At 58.6% G+C, this 14,229-nt stretch overlaps 1 protein-coding gene and 1 long non-coding RNA gene across 24 annotated transcripts in view; one reads left to right on the top strand and one right to left on the bottom strand.

Annotated features, from left to right (window-relative positions):
* The first annotated feature begins 61 nt into the window (after positions 1-61).
* LOC132343836 (uncharacterized) lies at positions 62-7,670 on the top strand. Its single transcript, XR_009492810.1, has 2 exons — positions 62-755; positions 1,187-7,670. It is a non-coding gene; the product is annotated as an uncharacterized lncRNA (long non-coding RNA).
* The window catches only part of TBC1D24 (TBC1 domain family member 24), a 26,748-nt gene continuing 18,894 nt past the window's right edge, over positions 6,376-14,229 (bottom strand). For 10 of the 23 annotated variants that reach the window (XM_010819101.4, XM_005224494.5, XM_005224489.5 and 7 more), the window contains 6 exons: positions 13,792-13,809; positions 13,131-13,289; positions 11,945-12,008; positions 10,946-11,041; positions 10,484-10,706; positions 7,681-9,252 (listed from right to left, as the gene is read on the bottom strand). In XM_010819101.4, the coding sequence (XP_010817403.1) occupies positions 9,092-9,252; positions 10,484-10,706; positions 10,946-11,041; positions 11,945-12,008; positions 13,131-13,289; positions 13,792-13,809 (721 nt within the window). In that variant the 3' untranslated portion in view covers positions 7,681-9,091. 23 annotated transcript variants of the gene reach the window in all.

The following is a 14,229-nucleotide window of genomic DNA, read 5'->3' as shown; positions in this document are numbered from 1 at the left end:
GCGTCACATGACCGGGGCCCCGCCCCTGCGGCCCGCACCACTCCGCGCGGGCGGGGGGTGGCCGCGGCGGGGACGCCGAGCGCCCCGCCCCGCCGGCCTGCACCCCAGCGGGTCGCCTCGCGCCGGCCTCCGCGGGCGCCCCTGGGACACCGCCGCGGTGGGCCCGTCCGGTCGCAGGGCCGGGGCGGGGCGCGGCGCGCCTAGATTAGCATACGGGGCGGGGCTCGCTGCGCCCCGCCTTCTCTGCGGCTGCACCGCCCCGCGGGGGTTCGGTTCCGAGCGTCGCCTTCCTCTACGGTCTCCGTGTGGAGCCCGGCCGCGGGGTTCTAACGGTCCAGCCCGCAGGGACTCAGGACTGCGGTCTACCCCCGACCTCCTCACACCTTCCGGGGTGACCTGAGGGCGGAGCCTGAGTCCTGTGTCCCCGGTTGCACCGCCCCCAACCACCCCCGTCCCCTGTCGACCCCGTCTCCAGTCTCTTCCAAACCGGCCGGCCCCCGGCCTAGCAATTCGAGATTTCTCCCGTGGCTTCCGAGGAAAAGGAGGCCCCTACCCTGTATCTGTGCCCTCCTTTGCATCAGGGACCTAAACTGCTGTTTTGGAGAGGTTGTCTCTACCCCTCAGCTTGGTTGGTTTGAAACCCTGCACGACCTGTGAAGTCTTCCCCGGATGGCTACATCGTCTGGGGTCCCTTGTCCTGCCTGTACCCACAGCAAGCCCACGAATCCAGGGCTTCCCTTGTTTCTGGAACAGCAGTAAGTGGTTCCCTCTGAGCCTAGCAGACCGTCTGGCCTGGGGCTGGGACTGCCCTGATAATCTCATGTGGCTATCTTGGTACCCCGACTGGCTGCCTTATCTCTGCCCACCAGCTCTGGTTCCCTCTGCCCTTTCATCTGGCCCATTTCAGGAGCCCTGGGTGACTGCCATCTGATCCTGGGTCTCCCTTGAGCCCCACCCCTTGCCCTGACATTAAAGCACTCTTAGTGAACAGCCGGAGCTATAGCAGTCATCAGCCTTCTCCATGTGGGCAGTGGGGTCACTACCTCTGGCCTGGCCTTCCCACTGGACCCATATTCCACAGTAGGAACCTGCCTCATAGCCTCTTGTCCACCGTGAGGCTGGATCTGCACCACCCCCAGCACCAAACTTGCAACCCTTGAGTGCCATCTCTGTCCTGTTTCCAAAGACAGGAGGCCACCCTTCGGCTTGAGCCCTCCCCACCGCCCTCCACCGCCTGACTCTGACTTCTGGAAAGAGGAATCTTCTCTGAGTGTCTCCAGCTCCTCCCCAGCCTGCTGCCCTAGCAGGTTGCTGGTGTTGACTTCTGGAAAGAGGAATCTTCTCTGAGTGTCTCCAGCTCCTCCCCAGCCTGCTGCCCTAGCAGGTTGCTGGTGACCAAGCTGACAGTTTGTTAGGCTGTCTGAGGGGCCTGTCTGCTGCCTCAGCCTGCTGTCTGCCTCCCTGCCCCTCCACTCTCTCTAGTTCACCCCCACCTGCCCTGCTGCCCATGGCTTTCCTCGAGTCACAAGGAGAAGCAAAGACGGGCCCAGGCGCTGAAGCCTCAGCGTCTCTGCAGGTTCTGGGTGTTTCCAGGGCTCTGCCTGCCATGCCCTGGGTGATCACCCATACATTTCCACACCTGAAGCCATCCGGGCAAGTGTATGCCTGAATGCTTGCCCCAGGCCCAGCCCCCATAACTCCAGGCACTCAGGGTCCATAGCCCAGAGCAGGGAGCTAGCACGGCTGGGCGGGGGGAGGCTGCATGCTGGAGCAGAATTCAGACTAATGAAAGGAGGTGCAGGACATCTCCCCTCAGACAACTGTACAGCCAAATGCATGGTGCTGGCAGAGCGTGCTAACCCCTCCATGGCTGAAGTCCCGAGACTGGGAGGCCAGGGAGACTGTTCCCTCCACGGGCGCAGAGGGCAGCTCAGCTCTGCTCACTGTTTTCTGGTTTTCTGCCCAAGTTCTGGTGTGAGAGGTCCCAGTGGATCTCCAGTGGGCCACTGACACCTCAAACTGAGTTCACCTCCCCCCATGTCACCAGCAGCTTCCCCTTGGGTTATTTCCATTTCCAGCAAGAGGCACAACCAACCAACCAGGCAGCTGCCTCACCAGCAGCCTTCGAGTCACGGCTAACTCTTCATTACTCACCAGGCCCTGAGGTTCTGTGGCTTCCCAGCTCTCAGCTGTCCCCCACCCCAGCGCCACCGCCCCTCAAATGGGCCTTCACTTCTGCGCTGGGTCTCCTCACAGCCTCTCACCTGGCTGCCTGCCCAGTCTTCCCCACCCTATCTCAGGAGATCTTCCTAACTGGTACGTGGGACAAGTCTCGGGAATCCTTCACCATCCCCCTAAGCATTGGGGGAGGGGACGCATTATCTAATCCTCATAATGATCCTTTGAGGAAGGTTTCACCGTTACCCTCATCCTGTGGACAAGGAAGCAGGTCTAGGAAGGTGAAGCACCTTGCCTGGTGTCAGCCAGCTAGCGAGGAGCGGAATTGAAACTCAAGCCCCACTGGTTGAGTGTGGCCCGTGCAGCTCTCTACACCACCTGCTTCCTGCCTGAGAGGTCAGGGAGTGTCTGGCGACCAGTGACAGACTCAGGAAGGACCCAGGTCACCTTCCCCTTGGCCTCACAACTCCAGGCAGGCCCTGGGGGTTGGGGAAGGTCCAGGGAATGTGGAAGGGACTGGCCAGGGACCCACACCTCTGCCTTCTCCCCGCCAGCTGTGCGGCCCCTGGTGTGAAGTCACAGCATCACAAGCCGCTGGCCTGTCCCAGTGCAGGTGGGGATTTCCAGGAATAAAGAAGAAGTGCTGGGACTTCCTTGGTGGTCCAGTGGCTAAGACTCTGCGCTCCCAATGCAGGGGGCCTGGGTTCAACCCCTGGTCAGGGAACTGGATCCCACATGCTGCAACTAAAGATCTTGCGTGCCACAACTAAGACCAAACACAGCCAAATAAATGAAAGGAGGGCCTTTGGGAAAATCAAGCCAGAGACCCTGGTAGGGAGAGGTATACAGAGAGGTGGGGTGGAGTCCTGACTTCCCTGAGGGTTCTAACGGAGGTGAACAAACCCACGGTCTGCACCGGAAGATGGTAGGAGAAAGCCAGTGACACTTTGCAGAGGAAGGGCTTCCCTGGTGGTGCTAGCGGTAAAGAACCCATCTGTCAATGCAGGAGCCGCAAGAGATGCCACTTCGATCCCTCAGTCAGAAAGGTCCCCTGGAGGAGGGCACGGCAACCAACCTACACCAGTATTCTTGCCTAGAGAAACCCATGGACAGAGGAGCCTGGCGGGCTAAGCTCCATAGGGTCAGAAAGAGTCAGACACGACTGAAGCGACTTAGTACACAGTACACATGTATCACTGCACACGGAAGGGGGAGGATGGCTGGGGGATAGAGACCGGGAATATAGTAGCAACTGGCCGCAAATTGATTGGAAAGCTGAACTTATCCTGAGGAAGGCCATTTCAAGGAAGAAAGAAGAGAGTCCTGCAGCCTGACATGACATGGCAACTTAATCAAGAAATCAGGAAACCCAAGAGGGTGTATCCAGCTAGAGTGCCTTCTCCCAGTGGACAAGCCTGTTCTTTTGAGTAGCGATGAAGACACACCAGAGGGTGTGATGCTGAGAGGGCGCTGGGCCCTGGTGACCTGGCTAGATAAGAGCCGTGTGTGGCCCAGGCGAGGTTGGGAGGAGATGGAAGAAAAAGTATAGTTGTGCTATCAGAGGGGGAGGGGTGGGAGAAGTAAGATGAGTTTTGGAGTATAATTTAAATAATTGGAGCTCACAAAATGATACACTTTTTTTTTTTTTTTTACATAAAAAATTGTCCTCTATACAGGCAGGTCGAGGCACAACTTGGGGCAGCCAGCCCTGCAGGGGAAACTGTATCCCCCAAGCGACTCCAGCTGGATGTCAGGCCCTGAGAGAGGCAAGAGGTGGAGGAAGGGGGTGATCCCAGAGATGGAGCAGCTCTTCTCACCCACCAGAGCCTTGAGGGCTGCTGTGACAGGGCCTGATTCTTTTCTTTTTAGCTGAGCTGAGCTGCTTAGCTCCCCGACCAGAGATCAAATCCAGGCCCCCTGCAGCGGGAGCGCGGAGTCTAAGCCACTGGACCTGCAGGGAAGTCCCAGTCTGATTGATCCTCCACTCTTGTGACAACCAGACTGGCAGCAGGCAGGGAGCCGAGGCCGGTGCTGACCGCCAGGGGGCGGTGTGCGGCTCTTTGCCCAGGGCCGGGGCCGGGGTAATTCTGTGGTTTACAGTAAACCTCGGCCGGGCTTGGGGAGCACGTTCGCAGAAAGGATGTCGAATGAATCCTCAGCCCTGGGTGCCCAGGAGGGCACGGTCTATGTGGGCTCAGCACTCTGAAGGTCGGCACGACCTTCGCCTGCTCCAACAGTCAGCCTTCCGCCCTAAGCCATTCGTCTGGCCCATGTTGAGCATCTACTGCGTGTGGGCGCTGAACTAGACTCCGGGGATACAGACAGGAAGGGAGCTCCCACTCTACCTGGGTGTGTGTGGGTGGGTGGTGGTGGGCGGCTAGGCACGGACAGTGAGCTCCCAATGCCAAATCAGCGACAAAGGAGGGAGGGGCCCGCGAGGCTCAGACAGCCCCCAGCAGGTGATCTCTAAATGAGGGCTTAAAAGATGAGGAAGGTTTGACCAAAGGAGAGACAGGATCCTCCTGTCTGTGCTTGAAATTACAGACCATCCAAACCACAGAAAGCTGGGCAGCTGCTGGCGAGATGGGAGCCGGCCGGTGAGCCCTGGGGTGCCAGGTGACAGGCAGCTGCCTGGGGAGAGTGCACGGGGCGGTCGGTCCCCACCGGAAGTGCATGCAGGGCTGCTGGAAGCAGTGGGGCCCTGTGGGTATTCCCACGCTGGACCAATTTTCTATGAGGGGCACATTGCACCGTTTTAAAAAACCAGGAGACAGGGAGGAATGGGGAACAAGTGTTTCAATGAGTTCCCTTTTTCGGGGGATGAAAACGGGGAGCTATGTGGAGGCGGTGGGTGCACAGCACTGTGAAGGCCCTGAGAGCCACTCCGCCTCACTCCCTTTGAAGGCAACCATCTTAATGTTTAAAGAGACAGTTAAACAAAGCACTTCCACGGCTGGCTGCAGGTGGGAGCTCAAGCTGGGGTTACTCTGCACCCGGCCCAGAGGGGGTCCATGTGAGGTGGTGGTGGAAGGAGAGGGCAGCGACCCAGCCTGAGGAGGCCTGGCCTCTAAGGTGTGGGAGGACACAGGGTCTTCCCACCAGGGAGGCACGGGGCCCAGTCCTGGCCTGTGTCCCCATAGCGGGCCCTGAGCCCCGTACAGCAGGAGGGCACTGCAGGCTCCAGAAACCCACGCTGTCACATGAGGTGCGTGCACAGCCCCCCGATGAGAACTGCCTGACGGTCACCAGCAGGCCGACAGGGGAGGGGTGGGGACATTGGCCAACAGCGGAGTCCGCAGGGGCCCCTGGGGTGGGGGCTCGCAGCCCATCGATGACGGGAAATGGCCCAGAGGCCCAGGCTCTGGGTTCAGAAGAGGAACTGAAACAGCTGGTGTCAAAGTGCCAGCATCCCTGGGACCAAGCCTCTCTTCCCCTCCCAGCCTGGACTTCTGGGCCCCGGGCCAGGCCCCCAAGGGCGGCAGCAGGAGGGGGCTGAGGAGCGGGAACCAGTGGGTCTTGGGAGGGAACCACTAAGGAAGAGGGGGCAGCGGGGGCTGCCTTCCATCAGGATGGGAGGGCTGCTGGTGTCCGCCAGCCCCGGGGAGGAACAGGAGGAGGGGCACGTGCATGTGCATGGGCAGAGAGAAGAGGTCTTCCATGGTGGTGGTTATATATGCATACCTGAGAAGCATGTGGTTTGGAAAAGACACTGGTGATGGTGACTTCCCTAACTTCCAGGTAGGAGTCTCATTTTGATGAGCATGACTATTTCTAACACTGAGTTTTACATGTGACAGGGATTCTTGCCATTCTTTTATTTTTTGGCCGTGCCACACAGCACATGGGATCCTAGCTCCCCAACCAGGGATTGAACCCGCGTCTGCTGCATAGGAAGGGTGGAGTCTTAACCACTGGACCACCAACGAAGTCCCAGGATCCTTTCGATTCTTGTCTGAGAAGTCTGGGCCACGATTTCTGATGGGCATTCCTTACGTTTACAGAGCACGTCTACATGCCGGGAGCCATGAACAAGATCTGTCAGGGGAAGCCTCAGTTGGCACCACCCAGGGCTGCAGGGTATCTTCCTCAGCTATGGAGAAACTTCTCCTTGTCCATCACAGTCACGTCCAGCGCCTCCTTCAGGAACTCCCAACCCTCTGAAATGTTCTTCTATCAAATACTTCACAGTGATGTTGATCCATTTGTTCACATTAACTTTATTTAGGACTCAAAACTAACACTGACCAAACATATCACTGAATCACTTGTTTTTACTTTTTCCAAAGTTAGATTTTTGCTTCATTGCCACATTCAATCACCACACGTATTTTCACAAGGTCCTTGGAATTTTTTTATTACATTCATTGAAATGCTCCAGATCGTCAGTCCAACAATCCATTTTTCAGCCAACAATCATGCTACATGTGTGACAAGAGGGTCAAATTATTCACACAACTCTTTCTTCTTTTCCCTCTTTTGCTTGTAAACTTCTGACAAGACGTGTCCTTTGCCAGTCAAGGTGCTTCAGGGTAAAACAGAACAGGGGAGGGCTGTGTCTCTGCGTGAAGATAGAAACAGGGATGGGGACGGCACGGCCTCGTCCCTGGATGAGATCGGGCCCGCAGGCTCCCCTGACCAGGGTTGCGTCTCGTGGGGAGCCTGATGGAGTGGCCAGTCTTGGGCTTCAGTGATCCAGGGTGGCAGCTTTTGTTAGCTGGTGTGTCCCTTGTCACAGTACGCGTCTGCTGACTCTGCTTCCTTGGCCCCAAGCACGGTGTGGACGAATTCCCCGTGGTAGGGTGAAACGAGTGGTCTGCACACGTGGGAGGCATTTTAGCGTCAGTCACCAGCCACGTGACCTGACATGGATATAATGAAGAACATAAACTCCTTTTCCACAACAGGTTATTTTAAAAAATGCACACACTTTCCTTTCTGCCAAACTCGACGACGTCGGGTGAGACACTTCACGGTGTGCCCGGCACTCCCGCCTGACCCGGCGACTTCTCTGTGCAGAGAGGACATGGGGAGGGTGGCTGAGATGCACCGGACAGCCTCATTATGGCGATGTGTTCCTAAGATCAGTGTTAGGGGAATTTGACGACATTCAGAATTTAATTAAAATGTGGGAAAATAAACAGTTGTAAAGATTAGATCTGTTCCTGCAACAAAAATCACTACAGAAAAACAGGGACTCTGAATACAGACTGCAGTTTAAGTTTCCAGTGACTACGAATGTTCATTTCTTGGGTTTCATAAATGAGCTGGGAATGGGTGGGGGAGGGAGCTCTATACCCTCCATGAAACTCCTCTGTAAGTCTAAAATTATCTCAAAATAAAGTGACAAAAACTGAATCTCCTAAATATAAGGTATGTAAGGAGATTATTATAAGGGCTCTGTGGCTTCAGGAAATTGATAAATTTGAAGACCTTGTGAAATCTTCAGAATTTTCTAAAACAAGTTGCCCTGAAAAACTAAAAAAAAAAAAGAACGTATAAAAATAGGAAAAATTGAATACTTATTTTAATTCAATAATTAAAATGGAAAAACTCATAAAATACAATGGACTTACTCTTGTAATATAAACTGTTTTAGGAAAACTGATTTTCTGAACCCTTAAATGCATACAGTCTACTTTGATAATGAACTGCTTTAAACTATGTTCAATTTTTTTCTTAAAATACATTTTCAAATGTTTCTAGAAAAACAAATGTAATTCACTGTACTATTCCATAAATCTTTGGCTAATTTTTAACAGAAAATGGTAATAATAATCAGGAAGAAATAACAGAATGGCAACAAAATTAATTATACTCTATTTGGGAAGACCGAATATCAGATAACAAGGACAGGAATCAGAATAAAAAAATTGAAGATAATAATCACACATACTTTTAGTTTAGCTGAAAAGTTAAGGCGAAGATACGAAATTCAAAGAAAGTGAGTATCGTGCATGCACACACAAAAATCTCATGTACAGAAATGGTGACTCATCAGCTGCCACTGCCGAGTTGGGTGGAGGGGGGCCCTGGGGCAGTCTCAGAGGATCCTGTGGAATTACTCAGCAGGAAAAGAACTCCGCAGATCAGGAGGTTCACAGAGGGGCATGAAAGGGTGCTCAGGTGTGCCTTCAGCTGCTTCTGAAAGGCCGCGCATTGAAAAGGCCTTTGATGTTCCGTGACCGGACTGACAAGCAGGAGGAGAGCCGGGGTGGGGCGGGACACCCGGGGAGGTCCCTCTGGTTGAATAAAGCAGACTTGGATCCCTGCAGTTCACACAGCTGTTTAATGAACACCGAAGCACAGGTGAGGGCTGAGGGGGCTCGAGGAGGGGCAGCGAGGGCTGTGGTGTCTGGGGAGGAAGCTGCCCCCAGCCAGCACCTCTCCCCGCTGCAGGCCTCTCAGCAGCCCTGTGGGGACGGCAGCGCAGGGTGAACGGCCCCATTTTACAGTTGGGGAAACTGAGTTCCAGACAGGTTCACCGGCCTGCCCAAAGCCACACAGGGTTCCTGGTGTGTCCTTCCGTATCGCCACGGCCGGGCTTGGTGGACATCTGAGGAGGTGGGCAGGGAGGATGCACGCCCCGCAGGATGAGCACAGGGGTGGGGGCGCATGGGGCACCGAGGGGACAGGATCCCCAGCCCTGGAGTGTCCACGTCTCTCCTCCCACTGGGTGGCCGGGCCCTCAGGACCAGCTGAGGGAATCACGGGTGGAGGGCCGCCCTTCAGGCCCAGGCGGCACTGTGAGATGGACGCACAGACGGTGCGTCAGGAAAGTCCATGTGGCAGGAGCTGGGAGGGCGGGCGGCACCAGGTCGGGGAGGCGCGATAAGACAGCGCGTGTGAGGGGTCGGACGGGACCCCAGGCCAGGTCACTGCAGTCAAGTGGGGCCATGGCAGGGAGCTTGGGGAGCTAAGGAGGCCTGGAACTGGAGAAGAGGAGGCTGCAGAAGGCTCCGTGGGTCCCAGCTTCTCCAGGCAGGGCCCAGAAATACTGCTGGCTGGTGTGGGGTCCATCCCAGAGGGCCCTTCCAGGCATAACTCTACCCTGAGGCCCAGCAGAGGCTTCAGTCTCTGCAGAAACACAAGGACAAGCACTATCCCCTCCGGCCCTTGGCCCTCCCCGGGGAGGGGCCCTCCCTGGGGAAGGGCCTGGAGCCCTGCACGCAGCTCGTCCTCCCTGCTTTCACCAGCGGTTCCTGTCCAAAGGGGGCCCAGGGGAGGCGGGAACTGAGTAAGAAGCTCCAGGCAGATGCTCCCGCCAGGAACAGTCAACAGGGCGCCTGCGGTCTCCGGGGACCCACAGCCCAGGGCCCCAACCATAGCAGGCCAGCAGGAGCTGCAGGGCCTCCTCGGGAGATGCCCAGAGGCACCAGCAGGGGGAGCCGCATGCCCACACTTGGGCAGGCTCCTTGGCCCCAGCCGGCTCGCCCAGCCCCAGTACCCTCTCACCCCAGGGGACTGAGGCTCAGGGGCCATAGACCCCAGCCTCCCGCACGGGATGCCTGCCCAGAGGCCAGCCAGGGCCTGAGTCCAGGACGAAGGAGTAGCAAGTATGGCAGGTCTGGGAGGGCCAGCTGCGGCCGTGGCACCACTGCCTAGATAAGTACTGTGCCCAGCTGCACCTTGACAGTGCCCACATATGTGGGGACTCACTGCCACCTCCGTGAGGAGGGGCCCAGGTACCACCCCCACCTCTCCCCACCCACAGCGGCAGCTCAGTCACCAATGGCTCACTCCCGTCACTGGATGTCAGGATCCTGGAAGCCCCAGGCCTCCACAGCGGCGATAAGGAAGTTCTCAGAGCAGAGGGGCTGGTTGTTGAAAGTGTCGCAGTGGCCCGTGCGGCCCCGGTTCAGGTCCCCATCGATGTACAGTGCCGGGCCGCCCCCTCCACCTGCGGGACACTCGGTCAGTGGCTGCCCTGTGGCAAGCGCTGTCCCTGGGGACCCTCCTCCTGCTCCCAAGCCTCTCCCTTCGGACCAGGCAAGTCTTGGGCCGGCCTTGTCCAGCCCTGCCAGAGGCCTCTGTAAAGCCACGGGGCTGTTCTCTACTCCAACCTGTCCCCCGTCTCCCAGCATGCAGCCTCAGGTCCCATGCTCCCCATGTGCCTGCTCCGCCCCCAACGAGCTGCTGCCTTCTTCCTGCCGTTGCGGGGGCTCTGCCTGTCCCTCAGGTGAGGCACCTACCACCCGGCTCAGCCAGGACTGGCCCGCGGCTTCGGCACCCATGACCCTGTACCCTCCTCCCAGCTAAGTGACCGTGGACAGGCAGGAGCCGGCCAGACGTGGAGGGCGGCACCCACCTATGATGAGGCAGTCGCTGCCCCCTGCCATGAACAGGGACTCCGTCTTGGAGGGCAGATTGAAGTGCCGAGTAGCCAGGAATGGCGAGAGGCGGTCTGCGGGCTCAGAGGACACAGAGTGGCTGGGGGAGGGCGGAACGGTGGTGGGCTCCAGGGGCGCGGGCTTGGTCAGCTCTGGGTGTTTGATGACCACCCACTCGTAGCGCTGGACCTCGGGCTGCAGCTGAGGACAAAGGCCGGTGTGAGGACTTGACCCGCGGCGCCCGCTCGCCCCCAGGGCTCGTCGTCCGTGCCCAGTGCGAGGACCCGAGCTAGGGGCAGGAGCCAGCGCACACCGTGCCGCAGACGGCTGCCTGCTCTCGGAGCTCATCTCTAAGGGTCACACCCAGCAGGTGACGGAGGCGCGTCTGGAAGTAAGCAGGGTCACGTGAGGGGGTGACCTCCCACAGGGGGCCCACTCACCCTAAACACGAAGCACTCTCCAGTCCCGAAGAAGCCCAGCTTGCCCCCAAACTTGTTTCTCTCACTCCAGTCTGTTGACAGGTAGGCGCCACACACCTGGGGAGGAAGACCCAGGGGGAGGCTGCACCTGGCGTGCCCACGGGAGCCCCCCAGCACTCAGGGCAGCTGAGACCCGAGGCTCAGCCACAGCCCCACCCCCTCCAGCCCACCGGAGGGCCAGGGCTGAAGTGTGGAGGGGGGACCGGCAGGGCTCAGGCTTGGAGGCTGCCTTGCCCACTGTCGGCTCCTGGGATATTTCCATTTCCCACCTGGGCACGGAAGCCTGGAGACAAGCCAGTGTCCACACTCCAACTATGGGCATCAGCCCAGGGAGACCCCTCAGATGGGAGCTTCCAGGAGGCACCTGCTCAAGAAACACTTGCCAGGCCTCCTATCAGCCGGCAAAATGCTTGATTTCACCATTAGAGTCACTCCTCTGAGTGGTTACGGAGGTATCTGATACTCGGGTCACCTGCTGTAACAGACCCCCAGGCTCCTCCTGGGAGCCGGATGCAAGGTCTGAGGCCGAGGAGACAGTCCTGCAGGTGCAGCTGGGTGTCTGGGAGCCACCAGAGCACGCAGACACTCACTTTTATAGACACCTTAATTACGTTCCAGATGACAGCCACTGCAGAGAACAAGGCTCTGAGAACTACCTGCTGGGGTGGAGAAGGCGAAGGCGCAGGCAGACTGCTGCAGGAGGGCGTGGGGCTTTGCTCACCCGGCATTTCCGCAGAGTTCCCCTAGACTGCTGGGCTGGTCAGGCTGGGGGTCTGGACCCCCAGGGAAACAGGGAGGCCCTGGGAACTGGGGGGTCATGTGAGGAGGCTAGATTTACCTCTCTGTGGAGGGCAAGCCCCGCTCTGTACCCCTAAGCCCAGGAAACCTGAGTGGGGGCTACGAGGGAACACCCACCCTCCCAAAAGGCTGGGAACCAGGGTCCCCCTGGCTGGTCCTTACCTCCTTCTGCGTAGTCTTGATCAGCAGGACAGTGGGCTCTCGTCCTTCGCACTGGAAGTAGAACCTGGGGGCAGAGAACGCCCTTGCCAGTCTGACAGCAGCGCCCGCCTCTGCCTCCCTCCCCCCAGCCGCTACTGACCCTGGCTGCCCAGGGCGGACAGACCTGACACCTGCTCGTCCTCCTCTCCCAGGAACCAGGTACATGGCTTAGATGGCAGCACCTGGGCTTGGGCGCTTCTGCCAACAGGGAGCCCCAGCCAGGAGGCCGCAAGCCAAGTGGTCAGAGCCCTAGACATTCTGCCCTGATATGCCCAGAGCAGAAGCGGCAGGGCAGACGGCCCCTAGCAGATAGCCATGCGCCAAGTGCTTTGGGGAAGCCAGAACCAGAGGAACAGGTCTGTGCTCTGGGAAAGCTTGGAGTGTTCTTGGGTGCTGGCAGCACCAGGGAGCCAGGAGGAGGCCTGAGGCCACTGGTGTGCCAGCGCAGGTGCCCAGGGTTTGGCTAGCATCCCTCTGTGGGCCTCCCACACCACATTGGCTAGCTATGCCAGAATGTGTGGGTGGCTCTTGACAGTGTCCATCATGGGCCCCTCTGTCTGCATTGCCTATGACCCAAGGCAGAGCGCAGGTCAGAAGCCACCTGAGGCTCTCGGGGCAGCACCTGGCAGAGCACGCCAGGGAGATGGGGTGCCTTGGGGGAAGCCTGCCAGAATCCCCTGGACACTGGCCATGGCCCAGCACAGCCCATAGGGCCAAGATGGACCTGGTGTGGACTGGTGAAATGGGGGTGGAAGAGCAGTATCCAAGGCCGGCCACCTCGAGTTGTCCTGAAGTTTTGTAAGCTCGGGGGCGGGGGAGTCTGCGCCTGACCAACACCATGCCTGTGTGAGACCCCGGAGCCCTGCGTGTGCTGCAGTGACTCTAACCCTAACTCCTGCAGTGGGGGTGGCCCTGGAGTAAGAGATGCTCAGAAAAGGAGCTCCCAAGTCTAGGCCCCAGGAAGAGGCAGGGCCTTGCCCAGGTACCCGTGTCCGTAGGCCTGGGTCCAGCTGGACTGTGACCTCCAGGACGTGAGGGCAGGATGAGAAGCTGGGCAACCCCACACCTTCTGCTCCATCTGGCCCTTGGAGTCCAGACCTTGGCACGTCGAGGGGGCAGGCCCAGGGCCCTGCCTCCAGAGCGCTACCTGGTCAGGCTGTATCCATGCTGCAGTGAGGAGAAGAGCAGGAGGGGCTGGCAGAGGGCGAACCGCTCAGGGACCCACGACCAGATGTCTCTCATCTCCTTCACACCGACGATCTCTGAGTGGAAGTTGTCTGCATGAACAGCCAGGTGCACAAACTGCCTGTGGGAGCGGGCAGAGGTCAGAGCAGAGCTGCAGCCCCAGCCCCGGCCATGCACCCCGCCTCCTCCCAGGAGGGGCGAGCCTCTCGTGGGAGCTCAGCCTGGAGGGAACTTCTTACCTGTGGAGCCAGGTCAGAGCCTGGTCCTAGGGGCCCCTCAGGAGGGCACGGGGTAGAGCCGGCCCTGGAGTCCTGTTCCCACCCCGCTACAGAGGGGAGAAAACCCAGCCCAGGGGCGGCAACGAAAGCCCCTTCTCTAAGAAACGGGGACAGAGACAGTCAGCTCTGGCAAGACAATGCTTCCAAGCCAGCCAAGCACTGACAGCAGGCAAACAGACAGACAGACGGGCCTGAACATCAGCCAGGCTCTGTGGCAGCACTGCTGAAGCCAGCCCTGAGAGCCAGAGCAAGCAGCTGGGCTGGAAGACAGAGAGGAGCCAGAACAAGCAGCCGGGCTGGAAGGCAGAGAGAAGCCAGGTGTGGAGACACGGTTTCCAGACCTACCTTTTAGAAAGTGAAACACTGAAAAACAGGAGGAAGCAATGGACATGGAGAAGAGGCAGAAAAATAAAACAGACAAGGAGAGGTTAGTGGCAAGTACTAACACCCAGGACACGCCTGCCTTTGGCCCACAAGAAAGGCTTCCACATCTACACCTGGGGCACAGCAGCGGCCGCTGATGTCTCAGAACACACAGGCCCTCCCCAGGCTGGCTCCCCAGGTGGCCGTGCTCGGGATGGGGCCACCAGCACGGGAGCCCGGAGCTGAGGGCCGGGCAGCAAGAGCAGCCCCAGAGTGACCCAGCGAGGCCAGCCTGGCTCCCTCCTGGGCCCACGGGCACCACCGTCAGCTCCAGCCTCCATCTCGGCCACAGGCCCCGCGCCCACAGCTGCCCTGGCCACCCGCAGCTACACCAGACAGGCCCTGTCCCCTGGCCGGTGT

Source organism: Bos taurus, chromosome 25 (genome assembly GCF_002263795.3).
Source record: "Bos taurus isolate L1 Dominette 01449 registration number 42190680 breed Hereford chromosome 25, ARS-UCD2.0, whole genome shotgun sequence".
Classification (NCBI taxonomy): domain Eukaryota; kingdom Metazoa; phylum Chordata; class Mammalia; order Artiodactyla; family Bovidae; genus Bos; species Bos taurus.
Note: the sequence above shows the minus strand (reverse complement) of the source record. Positions and strands in the feature narration are given on the sequence as shown.